The sequence below is a fragment of the Telopea speciosissima genome, chromosome 6, assembly GCF_018873765.1.
Source record: "Telopea speciosissima isolate NSW1024214 ecotype Mountain lineage chromosome 6, Tspe_v1, whole genome shotgun sequence".
Taxonomy (NCBI): domain Eukaryota; kingdom Viridiplantae; phylum Streptophyta; class Magnoliopsida; order Proteales; family Proteaceae; genus Telopea; species Telopea speciosissima.
This window is the reverse complement of record NC_057921.1, coordinates 63,191,378-63,210,588: the sequence shown is the minus strand read 5'-3', so window position 1 is coordinate 63,210,588 and position 19,211 is coordinate 63,191,378. Positions and strand designations below refer to the sequence as shown.

The 19,211-nt window shown below is 39.1% G+C and overlaps 2 protein-coding genes and 1 pseudogene across 2 annotated transcripts; all 3 read left to right on the top strand.

The window, feature by feature from the left end:
• Positions 1-1,120: 1,120 nt before the first annotated feature.
• Positions 1,121-7,110, top strand: LOC122664736 (protein GRAVITROPIC IN THE LIGHT 1-like). The gene is made up of 3 exons (XM_043860701.1): positions 1,121-1,257; positions 1,893-1,942; positions 5,676-7,110. Exon 3 carries the CDS (start codon positions 5,738-5,740, stop codon positions 7,001-7,003), a length of 1,266 nt encoding a protein of 421 aa, XP_043716636.1. The 5' UTR covers positions 1,121-1,257; positions 1,893-1,942; positions 5,676-5,737; the 3' UTR covers positions 7,004-7,110.
• Positions 7,111-11,991: 4,881 nt separating this feature from the next.
• On the top strand, positions 11,992-12,827 carry LOC122665088 (21 kDa protein-like). Its single transcript, XM_043861154.1, has one exon. The coding sequence runs from the start codon at positions 12,028-12,030 to the stop codon at positions 12,625-12,627; it is 600 nt and encodes a 199-aa protein (XP_043717089.1). The 5' UTR covers positions 11,992-12,027; the 3' UTR covers positions 12,628-12,827.
• A 5,874-nt stretch (positions 12,828-18,701) lies between these two features.
• LOC122665090 lies at positions 18,702-19,204 on the top strand (annotated as a pseudogene).
• Positions 19,205-19,211: the final 7 nt, after the last annotated feature.

Below are 19,211 nucleotides of genomic sequence, written 5' to 3'. Positions count from 1 at the left end.
GACCAGGCAATGATCTCTTTTTAAAAACCCAAAAAGTATCTTTCTTTCTCCCAAAAAAAGGAAAAAGGCTAAGACACACCACCACTAAGCTAACACCCTATATTTCTCTCTCTCTCTCTTCCATATGATGCTTTAGAATATGAACCATAACGAAAAAGGGGAACGACAAAAAAAAGGGAGTTATACAGTACGTGTTTTAAACGGTAAAAATTATAAACGGATGGTCAAATAAAATGCTAAAAAAAACAAAGAACGGTAAAAAATGAAAAACAGATAGTACGGATTTTAAATGTTTATATTTTAAAATAAGGGAACAAAAAAAACGACACTATTTTTATATAAATTGAGGATTTTTTGTTTAAAATACATGCATTTATTTTCGGTATTTGTGCATTAACCTTGAGTGAAGGTGATATCATAAAAAATGTAGCTTTCAAGTCATATTTACGTCGGTGAAAGAATCAGGCCGATCAGATTTCGGGAGAGAGATATGGTCAGTTAAGTCCAAGGTTTTAAAAAATGTTAAAAAAAGAGAACATGTTTTAAACATGTTTAAAACGAAAATGCTTGATGTTTACCCTTTTTTACCGTATGTTTGGGATGCATATGGGGAAGGATCGGGATTGTCTCCAAGGAACAGGGAACGTCCAAAGCGCTGCCAGCCGTTGGGCTGTGCCGCACACATCCTTAGACGTGTATCGAAATGTATGCGACACAGCTCAACCGTTGGATGCCCCTAAGAGCACTGTGGGCGCACGGAATTTAAAACGTTTTTGGCACCAGTGGTCCGGACTCCCCGTTAATGTCGCTAGCTTACCGGACACGATGGTGTGCCTATCCCTGATTCCCTTCCCCCCCCCCCCCCACCACCCAAAAAAAAAAAAAAAAAAACACATTATGAAAACATTAGAAAAGGGTAAATCTTTCCTTTATAAGCAAAGGGAGACTGGAAGAGACAGAATTGTCTGCGTAGTGCATACGCTTTCAATTTGGTAAAGCTGTAGTCGTGTACTCGTGTGATCGTGTCTCACCTGTGTGTGTTTTTCTTTTTTGATAAGATCTCACCTCTGTGAGTTGGTTGATAGATTTGGAAGTTTCGGACCCCTTTTTAGTCATAGATTCAGTCTTTTTCCAGTCTCACTTCTGAAATGAGCATATAAATGCAGCAAACTCGAAACAAGGGAGATTCAAAAAGTGGAGAGAAGGATAAGAAGTTGAAACACACATCATCTCCTGAAGCGAAACCCTAGGTTTCTGGTGAGCAACTCTTGTCTTTCTTTCTCTAAATTTATATTTTGGGGTATAGAATTCAACATCTGCTGAGGATGTTCAGACTTCATAGTCCAGGCCGGATTATACGCTAGTCTCTAATTTATCTGTGTTTAACCTTTCCTCAAGTCATTATCTCTAAAGATTTCATAGCCTTGAAGTATTTGGGGGTCAAATTATTTTTTAGTCATTAATCCAGCTGAAAATGAGCTCTTTCAGTTTGTATGGATCCGCTCGACTCGAGTGCTTGGGACATTACATTTTATCGAATGTTGTTTTAATCACTGCGTTGAGTGGGTCAGTGCCTCGAAAATCGCTTTCTGCCTTTCTTCGACTAGCACGGATGAAGTAACGAAGAGCTTCTGTGAACCTAACAGATTATTACGTTACTGTACGGATTCGTCCTTTCTAGTGGACTTGCTTTATGAACTCTGAAGCAACTAAGAGTTTCTGTAGAGTTTTTCAAAAATGTTTTTTTTTTTTTGGGGGAGGGGAGGGAATAATGGATATGAGTTGGTTACTTTGTCGCATTTGTTTTACGTTAATCATGTTGTTTAATTATTTAGAGATATGGTTTGTGACAACTAAAGTCTAAATTTCGTTTCTTTTGTTTGGGGTTCTAGGGTATTATGTTTGCTGGACATTTATCATTGCTGGCATGCGAGCGATATAGGCAAGTGATTCTTTTCCAAGCCAGTGTTTTGACATGTATTTGCAGGGAGTTCTATTGGTTTGAATATTTTTATCTTCTAGAAATGGTGTTGTGTTTAGATTGATGAAAAGGTCCTCTGCTTCACAACACTTTTGTCTCTTAGATTGATAAAAGGTCCTTTATTTCACCATACTTTTGTTTTGCATAAACCTTTGCTATGCACACTATTCTTTTGATTTTCTCACATGATTTCTCTGGTGGTTCTCACTAATATTAACAAGAATTTATTATTTTACCAGGTAGTTGCTTTTCCTGTTCATATCCCTTGTAAAAATTTTTCACTTAATAAGTTTGTATGACCATTGGCTACCTTTTCTGGACTTTGTCTCAATATATCATGGCCATCTTAGAAAATGAGCAGTTTCATTTTGCATTCAATCATTTTATGTGCTTGTCTTCACATGTTTCTTCCAATGCCATGTTGGCTTCAGTCTCTCTTGATGAACTTCATTTTAGTGCAGTCTGCTGCAATTTAATGTTTTCTTCAATCCTCAGAGATTTTGCTGGAACATCTAGCAATTACATGCAATTCTGCCATCCTGCAACCTTATATAGACATTAACCGTGCTAATGTAGAGTAGTCATTTTAAGTTAATTGATAGTTTAGTCTTGAAAACCATCAAACACCCCCTCAAAGTTGATACGTATAATGCTTAAGTGGCTCCTGTTCCCTGCAAAAATTATTCTTCTCTTTCATCCATAGTGTCATTTTTCCATACTTCAGCCAGTCCCATTGATGCAGATAAGTCATATTATGGGCTTATTTATTGGAAATAAGCTTTGGATGGGGTATGTATGCATTGGGCCTTTGATTCCTTGTGTTTTCTTTGTAATGGGCCACTTTAATGAGCCTAAAATGTGGTTACAAGGAAGGCATACGGGATCAGGCTTAGGAGTAACTTATTTTCATTCCTAGGTTAATTAATGTAATGGGTTTTACTTTTCTAGGTAGTATTGATTAGTCTTTTTGTTTTCCTAGCTAAGTAGATATTGTCTTTGGAAGCCTCTCCCCATGTCATGGGAATTCCAAAAGACCATTTTTAGTTGGTCATGTATCTAGCCTTTGGAATTCCTCCCTTTGTTTTGGAATTGGAAATGTTGACTAGGATGTAATCAATTGAGGTCCATCCTCATTCATCTATAAATTGAAATCATGGATGAGCTCTCAATCATCCAAGAAAAGTCCAAGAAAAGTTGAAATATGACTACTCTTTTTTGTGAGAATTTTTCCTTGTGAGATGCCAGAAGGTTTGTGAGACTCAAGCGGGGTCAAGGTGGGACTCCGACGGTTGGCAATCACTGGGACTCTGGGTTCCACCTATCTATCTTCATCTTCAACTATCATCATCCTCATCATCTCGATCATCCATTTTCATCACCATCACAATTATTTTATTTTAGATCCGGATAATATTCTCTTCTAGAATTGTCCTGGTGTGATAGCCTTTTTAGGTTACACCTGACTTTATCCCCATCAACTGGCTTGCCTTCTCGATCGTCTAAGAATTGACTTGAGAATTGAGCTTCGCCGCACCCCGTTAAATGCTTCACACCTTTGGCAATGGCCGATTCCATCTTGTATATTGTGGGCCCTATCCTCGTTGTTTATGCTATCTAAAGCAGCTCAGGCCGATTTTGTCTACTAAACTTTCGCTTAATTTCTAATGAAATCATGGATGAGTGATGCAATCATCCAAGAAAAGTCTGAAATGTGACTACTCCTTTTTGTGAGAATTTTTCCTTGTGAGATGCTAGAAGGTTTGTGAGACTCAAGCGGGGTCAAGGTGGGACTCCGACGGTTGGCAACCAATGGGACATTGGGTTACACCTATATATCTTCATCTTCAACTATCATCATCATCATCCTCATCATCTCGATCATCCATTTTCATCCCCATCACATGTATTTTATTTTAGATCCGGATAATATTCTCTTCTAGAATTGGTCCTGGCATGATAGCCTTCCTAGGTTACTCCATCCATGTTCAAAGTTTTATTTGCCTTTGATGGTGTTGTGCTTTGTTACACTGGTTTGGGTGTGAGTGGGTATGTTTCTAAGTGCTGGATTTGTTTTACTACTAAATTTTAGGCTAGGAGGACTCTACTAACATGGATTTGGCCACTGGGGGATGGGTACATGGAAACATCATAGATAACAATTATCTCCAATTTCCAAGTGAGCGAGCGAGTTACCAATGTGGAAATGTTCATCATTTGTCTATGTGATTATCAACATGTATCATGACATGAACCCCAAAAGTAATATTGTACTAAAAATCTGCAACGTGGGAAGTTAAAATAACATGAACTATGTGGCAACTCTTATCATTGTTTTAGCAGGGCAAGGTCTGGATTGGCCATCTGTCAAATTTCGGACTCAAATTTAATCATTTACCCTCCCATGTTTGTCATGCATCACCATGTACGGCCGCAGCCCTCTCCATAATCCTGGATTTTCCAGTGCTTCCCACTTGGCAAACTATATTTGGATCCTTTGGGCTACAACTTCACATGTGAGCAGGGGGACCTTGAGGAGACACCTATTCGCAAAATTTGGGCCCCAGATGTCATTCCACGTGGCTAAAAAGGGTGGGTCATATAGAGAAGCTTCTCTTCATGACTGTGGAGGTAAGTTCTCCTCCCCTCTTTCCCCTTCCTTTTCTCGTTTTTATATTTCTTCTCTACTGGTAGAGGGACCTGGTCTAGTACAGTGAAACCTATCGTTTGGTGGGTAAAAAGAAACCAAAATATAGCAACTTCCCAAATAGCATCATTGATTAGAAACTCAGAAAATAGCAAATTGCCAGAATTAGTAACTAGAAAAATACTGACCGACAGATTTAGAAGGTAGAAAATAGAAACTGAAATTGATATTAGAATCAAGGGACAGAATTTGAAAGTAACTGCAATAGCAAGTCCAGATTTAGCAAGTCCAAAATCACTTTCATCTGTGATTTTCTTTTTTCATTTCTCATCTCATTCCCCATCCTTCTTTTCCCATCTCTTCATCCCCCTTTTTCTTGTTTAGACCTTAGTTTTCCCTACTTTGTTTTGTTGGATCAATGTAGCTGACCCCATTAAGTTGGGGTAAGGCTGAGTTTTTTGTTGTTGTTGTTGTTATTGTTGTAAAAGATCAAAAAGTATGTATGGCAACTAACCGCACCTACAGAAAAACTTATTACATTTTTGGGAGAAAGAACGCCACCCGGTTGTGTGCTGTGGCGTGTACCTGTACACAGACACAGCCGGTGCGAATGACTAGCCCACCCCTGCCTTTCCATGGGGGCGGGGGCGGTCAGTTCGCGTTCGGGTGTGTCTGGGCACAGGTACATACCACAGCACACAACCGGGTGGCATTCCTTTTCCCTATATTTTTATACATGAACATGGTAAGGTCTTGTGGAGGAATGGAGCTGTAAAGGTGTTTTCTTCCAGAAACATTCTTCTTGCCTTCTGACAAGAAACCTCACGATTGTGGGGTTGTGAAGGTGCTTTTGACATCATTAGGGCTACTTATGCTATCCCTCCTCTTTTGATTTCTAACGAGTTTCTACCTTGTCAAAAGTAAAGCAATGAGTTGCTCCCTATGTCAACTCATAAAATTGAATGGAGTTATTAAAACTCCATGATTCTAGTTAATCATTAGAACTCTTTCAAGTCTAACAGATGCATTCAAAACTTTGTCGCTTTGCAGGTTAAATTTTATTGGCGTTCTCTTTGAAGAAAACCCGAACTTCACCTTCAGAGGAAGCAACTATGCTACCTACAGGATCAAAAGAAACCCAAATCCGTGAGAGCAACCAGAAGGTCCACCCTCAACCCATTGAAGAAACCATGAATCAGAGTCAGGAACCTGTGGATGCCCTGATATCCGAAATATTTTCAAACATTTCCTCTTTAAAATCAGCCTACATCCAGCTCCAAGCAGCTCATACTCCTTATGACCCAGACAAGATCCAAGATGCTGACAAACTAGTAATTGCGGAACTCAAGAACCTTTCTGAACTCAAACACTCATTCAGGGAGAGCAATCCCAAACCTGATACTATTTCTCCTCAGGACTCCCGTTTAGCTGCTGAAATCCAAGAACAGCAGAATCTGTTAAAGACCTATGAGGTAATGGTGAAGAAATTCCAGTCCCAGCTGCAAACTAAAGATTCTGAGATTCTTCAATTGCAGCAGCTGATTGAAGAATCAAACCAGAAACGGGTGAGACTGGAGAAGAAGCTCCAGTTCAGGGGCTTGCCAGCGAAAGAATCTGAAGAATCAGGAGATGATAATGGGTTCTTCTCCATGGACTTGACTCCAGATCTCTTCTCCTCAGCTGTGCCGAATGCTTACAGAGCCATCCATGATTTCTCTAAGCCATTGATCAACATGATGAAAGCTGCAAGATGGGATCTTGATGGAGCAGCCAATTCCATTGAACCAGCAGTTGTTTATGCAAAGAGGGCCCATAAGAAGTATGCGTTTGAATCCCACATATGCCAAAGAATGTTCAGTGGGTTTCAGGACAAGAGCTTCTTGGTCAAATCAGATAATCTGACAGTAACTAAAGAGGGATTCTTCCAACAGTTCCTGACCTTGAGAGCAATGGATCCCTTGGATATTCTGAGCCAAAACCCCGATTCTATTTTTGGGAAATTCTGCCGCAGCAAGTACCTCCTGGTTGTTCATCCAAAGATGGAGGCTTCTTTCTTTGGGAATTTGGATCAAAGGAACTACGTGATGGGTGGTGGGCATCCTAGGACACCTTTCTACAAGGCTTTTCTGAAACTGGCCAAGTCTATATGGCTTTTGCATAGGCTAGCAAATGCTTTTGATCCCAACGTCAAGATTTTTCAGGTTAGGAGTGGGAGTGAGTTCTCAGAGGTTTACATGGAAAGTGTGGTGAAAAATGTGGTGCTGGCTGATAGCAATCAGATTCTTAAGGTTGGTGTCATGGTTATGCCTGGTTTTTGGATTGGGGGGAGTGTAATCCAGTCCCAGGTTTACATCTCAGGCATGAAGAGTGCTGAATGACTGGCCTGGCTCTGAAGTAGAAATCTCCATGGGAAATATTTATGTGTGCATGCTTTCACTTTCTTTGTAATATATCTTTGCAGTTGGAATTGAAATGTTCAGTTATCAAGCTTCTTTTCAAGAGAATTTGAATTGCCTTCCATTCAGTCTCCATATGGGTTGCAAGGGAAATTAAAGGGTAGGGAAATGAAATTTTCGAACCCCAAAACATGAACTTTCATAATTGTTACCCTTGTGTGATTCTCCGAATTGTTTCATATTTGGTTATTATTTTTTGGGAGAAAGAACGCCATCTGGTGGCACCAGACACTCAACCCCTGTGCTCTTACGTGGGCGTGTAAAATGATCGTCACACCCCTGGTCATTTCTGGGGTTTCAGGGGATGCAACGGTCATTTCGTGGCGTGCGTTATGCGATTGGGTGGTTTTTTCTTTCCCATTATATTACTTTTTGCATCCAAACTCTTGGATTTCAAAAATATAAAATAAAACTGACATCTAAAATGTATAATTTGGGTATGTTCCAAAAGATGAATGATCCAAACTTGATGACAAGACAAAGCAATGTATTTTCTTGGAATATGTTGATGACAAGTTTAGGTACTTGTTATTACATCCCATTGAAAAGAAAGTAATTAGAAGTACAAGTGTATTTCTTTAAAACTAAACAGTTGAATATTTACCATTTATTGAAAACCTGATCTCGATTCAGTCTTTCACCCAAGGTACAAGATGATGACGGGGAGAACTGCAAGAAAGCGATGATAATGTTTGCATAGATGGCACATGTGATGTTGAACAGGGGGAGCGGCCTCCTCAACAGTCACCAATCAAATTTTAGTTGAGAAGATATACATGAGAGTGTCAATCGTTTACTAAATATATATCCACCACATCAGTATATTACCCTAATAGATGCAGGTGAATTGGAATGCTTTGAGGAAGAAAATATCTATGAATATAAAATTGAGTGGTTAAAAGTTATTCAAGAGAAGATTGATTCATTGCATAAGAACCACACTTATGATTTTGTAAAGCTATCTATAGGTAAAAAAGCACTTGAGAATAAATGAGCATTCGGTGAGCATTCGGGTTGAAGACTGAGAACAACTCACGACCGAGGTTGGTTGTGAAGGATTTTGAGCAAAAGAAAGATATTGACTTTGAAGAGATTCTCTCTTGTAGTGAAAATGTCATTAATTTAAGTTTATTGGGTCTGACAACAATCATGAATTTATAAATCCATCAATTTGAAGTGAAGATAACTTTACTCTAAGAAGATTTGGAAGAAGAGATTTACATGAAACATCCAGCAGGTTTCAAAGTCAAGGTTAACAAACACATGATTTGCATGTTAAGAAAATTTTAACAAGCACCAAGGCAGTGGTACAAGAAGTTCAATTCATTCTTGGTGGATCATGGGTATAGCAAAACAAGACTAGATCATTGTGTTTTGGGGATTTGGATCCTCTGCGATTTGGAGTTGAGTGGCCATCATGCTTCGCTCAATTCACAGGCCGCTACGTGAAAGTAATGTCGATCCAAGGCTGACTTACCAACATGGTTTTAAAACTCGGCTTGGCTGAATTCTGTGATTCAACTTCGAAACGATCGATTCCAATTAAACCTAATTCTGAGAGTATAATAAGTCTGACTGAGTTAGGCCGAATCAGAGCGAGTCTGACCCATTCAATTCGGTATCGATGGACACTGATCTTGTATCCCATTCAAAGTTCTAAAACCTTGCATGCTCAAATTAACGTAGCAGAGAGGTATCCAAGTGATATCCAAGGCTTTACATGGTTTTGAAACTCGGATCAGAATTTGTTGAATTGCCTGAGTTAACTTTAGAATCGATTGGGGCCAATTCAGATTAAACCTGATTCTATTCTATGCATACTTAGTCTGACTGAGTTAAGCTGAGTCTAGCCAATTCTAATCGAGTCCAACCGATTCCTGGCTGATTCAACTCAGTATCGAATCAAAATCAAATGAGACAGATCCTTACCCGGTTTCAAGTTTTAAAACTCTTCTTACGTAGGACATCTTTCTACATTAATTAAATATTTCTGTAAGAAATAATAATCTAATTTCTTGGACAATACTGAGGTTCACTTGGAGATGGAAGCCATTAGAAGATAAGCGTCTTGATCGTTTTTGTGCCAAAAATAATTCACTTTGGGTACACGCACCAATACATTCTCTCAATTATAAAGCAGTGGTGATGATGTTGATGATTTGGATTGACAATCACACCAAACTAGGCTACCAAACTGCCAAACAGTGCTATAGCCTGAAATATCACAACTTTGAGTAGATGATGGAGACTAGTTTTAGATTTTCATTTGTCCTATCCGCTTCTCCATTGATTTTATACTAAACACAAGAAGCTTGCAGACAATATGAGAAGAAATTGGAAAGAAATTCAGAGAATTGAGGTCCATTTCTTCACTGTTGGTGAAGAGAATCTAACCATTAGGGGTTATCCTAAAAAAAGAAAAAAGATCTAAACATTGGGTTATTCCCTCTACCACTATTGTAGGGTTCCGAAATATCCTTGATATTATTCTTGTCCATTCAACCATCAAAACCTGTAAATTAAAAGATTCTTGTTTCATTCTGGATGAAGGGAAACTCGGTCCAACTTTGAATGGTTCAATCTTTTCCCAAGAAAAGAAGGATGAGAGTTTGCATGTCAAGCACAAATATACCTTGGTGTACAGATCAGGTCAGGTGAAACCCAAATTTTAATTGCAGGTATACCCATTCTCCCTTACTTCATGTGTCAAATTTTAAGTCCAATTTGAACATCAATATCAAGCACAAGATTAATATTGAAAACAAAAAGAAATCTTAGAGCTATTTTAATTGTATCCATTTTAAAATTAAAATAAAATTAAGGTTAGATTACCTCAAGTACTCCAATTGGATAGGAACACATCAACACAATAGCTAGTGAGAACTAGTACGTTAACCAAATTTCTACTGCGACAGAGTAACAGTTCCCTAACCTTAAATCCTTCCACAATTCACAGCTCTAATATGATAATGGTGATCGATGAGAGTGGTGGTGGGGGAGTTGTCGGTTCCACACGCTTCTGCTTCTGCTTCTGCTTCTGCAATCCAAAACGATGATCAATGTGAACAAAGTCTATTACGTTGTTAGGCCATCTCTGTCGGCTTTTTGGACAAAATGAAAGAAAAAGACACTCAATCCTCACGTGATTTCGTGCCACCATTGCATTATTGAAGGAAGCATACATTTCTAGATTTCATTTTATAATCTCTACAGTACTCTTGCTCCTTAAGTCCAAAGTCCAAACAAATCCAAATAAAGTCTCTCTGTACGTGCTCTTATTTTGTTTTGTAATTTTTTTTTTCTTTGTGATCATCTTAATGCTCCCTCCACTCTACCTTAAACCAAGGAGATATTTATGTTGGTGTTGGCTTATAAACTAGTTGTTCTAATCTCTTCTATTTAATTATTTTTTTTTACTATAATAATATAATGGAAAATAGATCCCTACATTGCTCGAGTGCAATTTCAGGCAAATGAGAATCTTTTTTGAAATCTAACAAGAGGGGTGTTTAATTATAATAGAATAGATCATCTCCACATACCAATAGATGAACGTACATCTTAGAGTAAATCACATTTTAATGTTGTTTCCATAAAAATCCCTCCTTTTTTTGTAAAAGGTAAAAATAGGATAAATGATTGGCTCTCACATGTCCGTTCACCTGTTGGTACTTACAGAGAAACTGAATTCCATTTATGATATATCATCCCCACCCGTAATATAATAATCAAAGACTTAGAGTGGAAGTTTTTAAATTATATAATTTTATGACAGTTAAGTCGACTAAGTCGGTCAATTCTACTCTCTTTCTAAAAGTAGTTTACATAGTAATCTTCATCCATTTTACCAAAAAATAATAATAATAATAATAATTTTCATCAACAGTATGTGCCCATGTGGTATTTAGTAATGTGGCTCAACATTAAATTTTTTTTTAATCACACACATTCACACTGCATCTTTAGACCAAGACTTATAGGGGGCTTAGCGACCTTTATAAGAGAGAGAGGCTAAAGGCTATCAAGAATCGAGATACAACTACTTTAGAGTTTGGAGGCATGGGGTTATGGGTTCACATAGGCTGATAAGATTCGCTTGGGCTTTGCGAGGAACAAGCATATCAGAGCAAGTAGCAGCCGAATCTGCAACAAAGCTAAAGCACATGCTCAAATCCCCACCACCATTTAAATCTCTTAATTTGGACCCACATTTCTTCTTTTTTTAACCTTCAAGTCTTGAAAAGTATGAAAAGCTTAGCAACAATGGTGACAATGATCATATCTCCTTTTCTTATTTCTTCGTCATAAGAAAACATAAAAGGAGAGAAATACTCATTACAGGACTCAAGAGTACATCCTCTTCTTTTAGGAGAGGAGGGTTGGAGCCTTTTCAAACGAGATTCTGCATAATCTCGTTTTAATTTATGATGCTCACCGTTATTATTGAGGAGACTAAAGATAAAATTCGCTTTTATAATTGAAATTGTTAGGAAATGGGGCTGGCTGGACAATATAGTACTATACTTGGAGTGCAAATTAATGAATTTAAGACTACGTAAATGCTTTTGTGGTACTAGGCTTTAATTGTGTCCAGTTTGCATTGGATGCGCGCTTGGCGGTGTAAAGCTGTGTGAACAATAATGACCAATTTGACCATGGCCCATCTCTGTGCGAAATGTCCAAAAGCTTGGGTCATTTTAAAAAAGCTACTCACTTTTACTATTCTGAAACCTGAACAAAAGAAAAATCAACAGTTTACGGTAAAATATATAATTGAATTGAATAGGGCACAGGTGACATGACATGGGCATGTGACCCCCACCACGGATCTGTAGATCTATCTTTCACTATATATATAAAAAAACCCTCAATCCTCAAACCCTCAAACCCTTAACCTTGTCTCAAGCAAATCCAAGCATCTCGGCCACTCAGATCCAATCTCAAGCATGTCACAACTGACTGCCCTTTCCTTCTTACTACTCCTCTGCATCTTCTGCTTCGCCGGCACGGCCAAGTCTACCACCGTTGGCAAAAGTTCAACTTCACTTGGATACATCAAGACCTCATGTAGCGCTACTCGCTACCCAACTCTATGTGTAAAGTCCCTTTCAATTTATGCCAACAAAATCCAGCAAAACCCACAACAATTGGCGGAGGCGGCACTGACAGTGAGCCTCAACAAGGCCCGATCTGCCGCTGCGTACGTGTCGAAGATGACTCGAGTGAAGGGTTTGAAGGGCAGGCAACGCCAAGCTGTGAAGGATTGTGTGGATAACATGGGAGACACTGTGGATCGCCTCAGCCGTTCCATGAAAGAGATGGGTCAGACGGGTCGATCGAGTGATTTCTCATGGCACATGAGCAATATTCAGACTTGGGTTAGTGCTGCTCTGACCGATGAGAACACCTGCTCCGATGGGTTTGCAGGGCATGGCATGGATGGGAATGTTAAGACTGCTATTAGAGCCAGAATCCTCAACGTCGCTCAAGTCACTAGCAACGCATTGGCCTTGATCAATCGATTCGCTTCCAAGCACCGAGCCTGAGTGCTTGACGCTGAGAAGCCATAGCTTCAAAGTATGTTCTAGGAGTTGTGAGTCTAGGCTTAATCTTAGTTCTGGTTTGGTTTTTGGTCTTTTATTACTGTTTGGTATGGATGCTTTAAGTATCTCTAAAGTGAGTGTATATGTAAGCAAATGTGACCTGTATATGTTAAATATAATGCTTTTGATCAAGCTTTTAGCTAGCTTTGTGTGATTATAAAAATGGATTTGAAGCTCTCTCATTCAATTTCACACTTCAGTGTTTCAGACAAAGGGGGAGCTGAGCTTCTATTTCCCTAACCCAAGTTGAGGAGGAAACACTGGATAAATTGTAGGTAACAGAGAAGGAAACAGAGAAACCCAAACAAAAAAAAAAAACAGGGGATCTCAGACATCTCAGAGTGGTTTCAGACTCAATTGATGGTTATTGATTTTATGGATCACATGAGTTAGGTTTTAATGAGGGGAGACGGGTACAGGGACATAAAGTGGGTTTTGTGGAGCAATGAAATGAGCCCTTCTCCCCTGTCAGTGAATTAGTCCTAATTTTCAGAAACATGAATTGGATCACTCATCTGTAATCTGTATCATTTCTGCATAGTGACATCCTTGGCTTATAACCCCACTGAGCAGTGACCACTGTAACTATTGGTGACAATTTAAAGTAGGAAGTCCACTTATTTAAAAAATTTCACCATTAATTAGCTATTTAGCACAGCAGGAAAACACTCTATAAACTTCTGGTAGTGGTGGTTCAGAAATAATGAAGGGGAACACTTTAGATCCACTAGAGGTATGGACGCCACTGTCACAATTTGACCAAATCCACTCATCTTATCGGTCCCACTATCAAGTTTAGGTAAAATCCTGTTGCAATTTGCGACTTCTTTCCACACAATCCTTTCCTCCGACTTCCTATTAATTTCTTGACGACTTGGGTTTTCCTCACTTGGATAGCCGTGATTCACGGCAAAATTTCGTCGATAATAAAGACCCTAATCTTAAAAGAAACCAGACTGAGTCTTCCTCAAAATACATTACGTAGTTTTTGGGCAAATTGCATTTGGGGTACGATTCGACATGCGCTTTTCAAATCTGCTGACTTGGGTGACTCAAACTTAGTCACGGCGAGTATATGTATCTAGTGCACAAGGTTCTCGTTACTACGGGGTACGCAATCTAATCACAGCTTCGCAAAAAGATTATTTCTTAACTCAAATCAATGACCACTTGATTGTAATGGAGCAACTCTACCGTTGCACCAAGGTCCACCCTCAGAAGTAATAACATAATTGCATGATAAATAAACAAAATGGTTAACATTTCGATTCTAGAAGTTGATCAACACTCAAGAGAATTGATCCTTGCATGCGCATGTGCAAATTTGGATATGTTTGACCAGGAAGAGTCTCATCATCTGTTGAAAGAATTGGAGGTCTAACCTCATCAAGGACATTTTTAACATTTTCCTTCTTCTCCGAGATAGAGAGAGAAGCTATGGTTGTTTTTTTGTAAGAAAAAACGGCTAATATTAAGAGCGGAATAAAAATTCTAGGGATTTATTAACTTATGGTTTGAATAGTATATGACCTAATAAAAAAATCAGATTCGGTGAGTTTCACATGACTCAAACAAAAATACCAAATCAATGAAAACTCACTTATGGTTGTTCCTTGTAAGAAAAACCGGCTAATATTAAGAGGAATAAAAATTCTAGGGTTTTATTAACTTATGGTTTGAATAGTATATGATTAGACTCGGTGAATTTCACATGACTCGAACAAAAATACCAAATCAATGAAAACTCACTTATTCGAAAGTGGTCTAGTCGTTCTTAAACTTCGGCAAATCTTCACGACTTTTGATCAAATTTCATTATTTTGATTTGATTCAGGTGACTCTTCCAAGCCAAAAATTTGTTTTCCAACTATCCACCTCCGTAAGGTTCAAGAGAACCCTCGCAAATTACAGCCCCTTTGCTGCTTCTCCATTGCCTGTAACTCTGCTTTCCTCCCCTACCCTTTGATCTCTCTAGCACCCCTCCCTTGTCGTAATTCGCCACCTTTTGTCCCCCCCCCATCGGTTGCCGTACCCCACATTTCTTCTCTCTCCTTGCGCACTCACTACATCTCTCTCCTGCGCTATTTCTCTGTCCTTGCTCACTCTATCTCTCCCACTCTGTTTCTCTCTCTCCCCCCCCCCTCTCTCTCTCTCTCTCTCTCTCCCTCTCTCTCCCTCTCTCTCCATTCTATTTCTCTCTCCCTCGTTGTGGATGAGTGCTATATAGATGAGTCAAAGAAAAGAAGATGAGAATGGAGGTGAAAGAGTATGCTAAATGGAAATTTATCCTCTCAAGTGCGGTGCATTGCTTAGTGCACCACACTTAAGAATTCAACTGTCCATCCTACACTTGAAAGGATAAAAAGATACCATTACTCATGTTTTTATGATTGAATTCTTAAGTGTAGTGTATTGGACAATGTACCGCACTTGAGAGAATGAAAATCCATACCAAACATAATAACTATGGGTAAAATTGAAAATATGAAAAGAAATGTAACCAAAAAATAATATTTATAAAAAAGAGTGAGGTACCTCAAAAAACAATCTTTTTGAAACTTGAGATATTAGTTTTTGTAAATGTTAATTACCTCAAAAGTGTAATTTACCCTAGGGTTTTTTTGGGGGTTTGGGGGGGGGGGGGGGGGAGGGAATGGTAGTGTTAACTCATGTCTGGGACTTTATTGCATGTAAATATCCCCTAATGATAAATTAGACAAATAATGATGAGACTAACAAAAGGATCTCAACCGTTCAACTAATGCAAAGGTTTTTAAGGGTTATATTGAGGGAATGAGGGACAGCCCATTTTGCTTCTGGCCACAAACTGGACACGAGGGAAGAGACAGGAAAGATCCCATGGAAATTAGGAAATCGTTTTCGTCTTACGATATGAAGATATTCGTGTGAAACAGTGAAAAAGCTCGAAAGCGAAACGCTAGAGATAAAGATGGAATTGGAAACGAAGCTTCTGGAAGTAAGATAGATGGAGGACTCAATAATCGTGACACTGTGACCCACCCCCTTCCCTTAACTATCCAATTTCTATCGTTACGTTTAGAAGAACCATAAATAAAAAAACATAAAAAAACTGTCGTTACATTATGCTTGAGGCACCCCAATTTTCAAAATTTATGTTTAGTGTATTTTTTCATATTTTCAACTTTGCCATCCACCACCGCCATAGGCCCGTAGTTGTAAAATCAAAATTTTTTGATTTGATTTGTCTTTTTCAAAATCTGGTGACTGAATCAAACCTGATACGGGCAAGTTATATATAAATATATAGGCCAAATGTGTTTTTTATGCCGGGGGCACAAGCTGCACCTAGACACATGGGGGTGGGTAAAATGATCGCTCCACCCCTTGAATGGTACAAATATTCTGCCTATGTGTCTAGGCGCAGGCTGTGCAGCTGTGCTGCTGCACATAGAACATCAGCCCATATTTTTATTATGGGAAGTAATTTTTTGTCCGAGAGTGTGGTTTATGCCAACACTCCCAATGTGTCTATATCTCTCCTCAAAATAAGGAGACAAATGTCTTTTCTATAAAACCTAATACGATGTGGAGAAGAATGGAAATCACAAACACAATCACACAATGTGCACAAAGATTTATGTGGTTCGACAAGGTTGCCTACGTTCACAGTGAGATGAGATCCATTTCACTACCAATGGAAAATAGGATTACAGTCACCCGTTCCTCACGTTTTTCTCAGATTTTCAATACAGAGAAAGAACTCTCGCTACAAATTTATAGCGAAACCTTATACAAAAAATTACCAAAATACCCATATAGTCCTTAAATGTGTCCCCAAAGACTCCACACACCAATCCATCATCAGAAATCAAGACACCAAATCCTTAACATTTTCATATAGGGCAGAGAGAGATAGACTCATGGGATTGCTTGCTTAGGCCAACATTCCCAGCCGAGTTCTTTTTTCCTTTCATTAGTTATTTAATATTTTCTTTTTTATCTTTCTTTGAGTGGGGAGAGAATGAGGCTATGGTTGTTTTGCAAGTGAATAAAATAAAAAACCAAAACCAATATCGAAGATGAAAAACAAAAATTCTAGGGTTTTATTTAATTGTAAACCATAACTTGGACCTGGTCTGATCATTTCTTAAATCTTGACAAGTTATCACTTGTATCATGATGCTTGACCAAGTTTCATTATTTCTTCTCGACACGAGCGGCTTGCTTGAGCCAAAAATGGTTTACCAACTATGTCGACCATCTTAAAGCTCAAAAAACACCTCGCCTATTGTTGCCCCTCTTGTTGCTTCTCCATTGCCTGTAGCTGCCCCTACTACGTACATGGATACCCACCACCATTGCATGCATGATGCTCCACTTTTTGAATCCCGACTGTCTGCTGCCCCTTCCCTGCCTTCTAATTCCTCACGCACCCCTGCCCTCTACTCCCTTCCACACCTTCTCGCTCTCTCTCTCTCTAGCGAAATCTTTGCATTTCTTCTCCACTCTCTTTCTCCCGGCTCATTTGTTGCATCTCTCCCCACCTGTTGATGGGTGTTACCATAGATGAGACAAAGACAAAGAAAAGAAAAGAAACAGAGAATGGAGATGAAAGAGAGAGTGCCAAATGTAAATTGGTTAGTACCCAAGGATCGGTATCAGTCAGGAATCCATCTCTATCAATAGCGATATGAATTGACAGATACGATCAATCCGATACCGATTCCTTGAACCCATGCTTACGATATGAATGTGAAAGGTCGAAATCCAAAAGCCAGAGATATGGGATAACGATGGAATTGGTACCAAGAAAAGACAGTCAGAACTCAGAAGGACCCCATCCTGTGGTGTTCTGCGCTGTTAAGTGCACGACTCTCTGTGAGACTGAAAACGAAACGCTAGAGATAAAGATAAGATAGGAAAAGAAACTCCTGGAACGCTGGAATTGAAAATGAAAAAGAAAGGGAGAAAAGTGATGACTGGGGAAGGGTGTGACTCGGGAAGGTTAAGGGATAGGTCACCGGGATCATTATCACCTACAATTCTGATAACATCAGATCAGAGAGTGAGACTTTTGTTCCAAGGCCCCCACATGTACTCTATTTCGTTAACGGCCTTTTTGGCTTTTTCGTTTTTATGTTTTTTTTTATCTTTTATTCACCCGGCCACAATATTCTCAAATGGAAATGAAATATATGGGATTTGATTTTAAGGAAGGATGGTTATTGGTGTTACAAATGATTGTAACACTTTTGGTGGGGCTGGGTTGGATCCACATCCTCTACTTCCAAAGTGGCGCTTCCATCCTACTTCTGTGCGCTACAAAGGCGCCAGTTAGACTGACAACAATCTAACGATCAATATTGCAGGATTTCAAATTAAAATTAAAACCACATGGGATTTGTTTGAACCCACCTTAAACCTAAACCCAAAACCAAACCTATTCGACCGGTTCAAAATTTTCAAACCAATCCATTTCACTACTCTCAAACTCATTTGGATTCCGCTCTTCTTCTTCTATGTCGAGCTCTGAAGGTGAATGCCCAAATTGAGCTTATCCATCTAAATCCCCAAAAACCTCCATTGCTCCCTTCCTGCAACGGATGAAAGAAACATACAAGCATCACTTTTAAAACTCTTATCATCCAGATTGTGGGCTTTTGAAGATCTTTAAATCTCTCTGTGGGTGTGAACCTTTATGAGAATTTGAGAAATATAAAGTGTGTTTAACATCCACACTTATGAATGAAAGAATCCATGGTGCATCAGGATTTCAACTTTAAACTTTACCACTGAGACTTCTCTCCCTCTTCGGATTTCTACCTCAATCTTCTCCGTGTTCTCAACATCTTCAGGAGCTAAAAAAGTTGCAATAGTTTACAGAGACAACTCCTAACCAACGAAATTTGAAGATTTGGGCATTCTTTAAATGATAGTTACAATTTAATCCAAATAATCATTTATTATCTGTAAAAGAACCGTTGAATGATCAAAATCATGGCCGACAAAAGCAAGATTCATCGCCTCCATTTAGGGTTTCGAACGATTGATGGCAAGAGTTAGAGAGGGGGAGTAGCAAGGGAGAGCCGCAGCCATGGCGAGGATTACGGTTCACGAGCTCAGAGGAAAGTCGAAGACAGATCTATTGAACTAGTTGAAAGATCTGAAAGCAGAACTTGCTCTGCTCCGAGTTGCGAAGGTCACTGGTGGTGCACCTAACAAACTTTCCAAGATCAAGGTGGTTAGGTTCTCAATTGCGCAGGTCTTGACTCACAGAAGCAAAAAGCGGCTCTGAGGGAAGCCTACAAGAGAAGAAGTTCCTGTCGGTTGATCTTCATCCGAAGAAAACCAAAGCCATTAGAAAACGCTTGACTAAGCACCAGGAATCCTTAAAAACACCTTAGGAAGAGAAGCAACAGAGGTACTTCCCAATGAGGAAGTATGCCATAAAGGTGTAGGGTTGTATGAATTTAGAGACCGAATTGTTACTTGCTTTGAAGAATACAAACTTTGGAAGATCACTCCCTTTTAGTTTTTATTCAGAG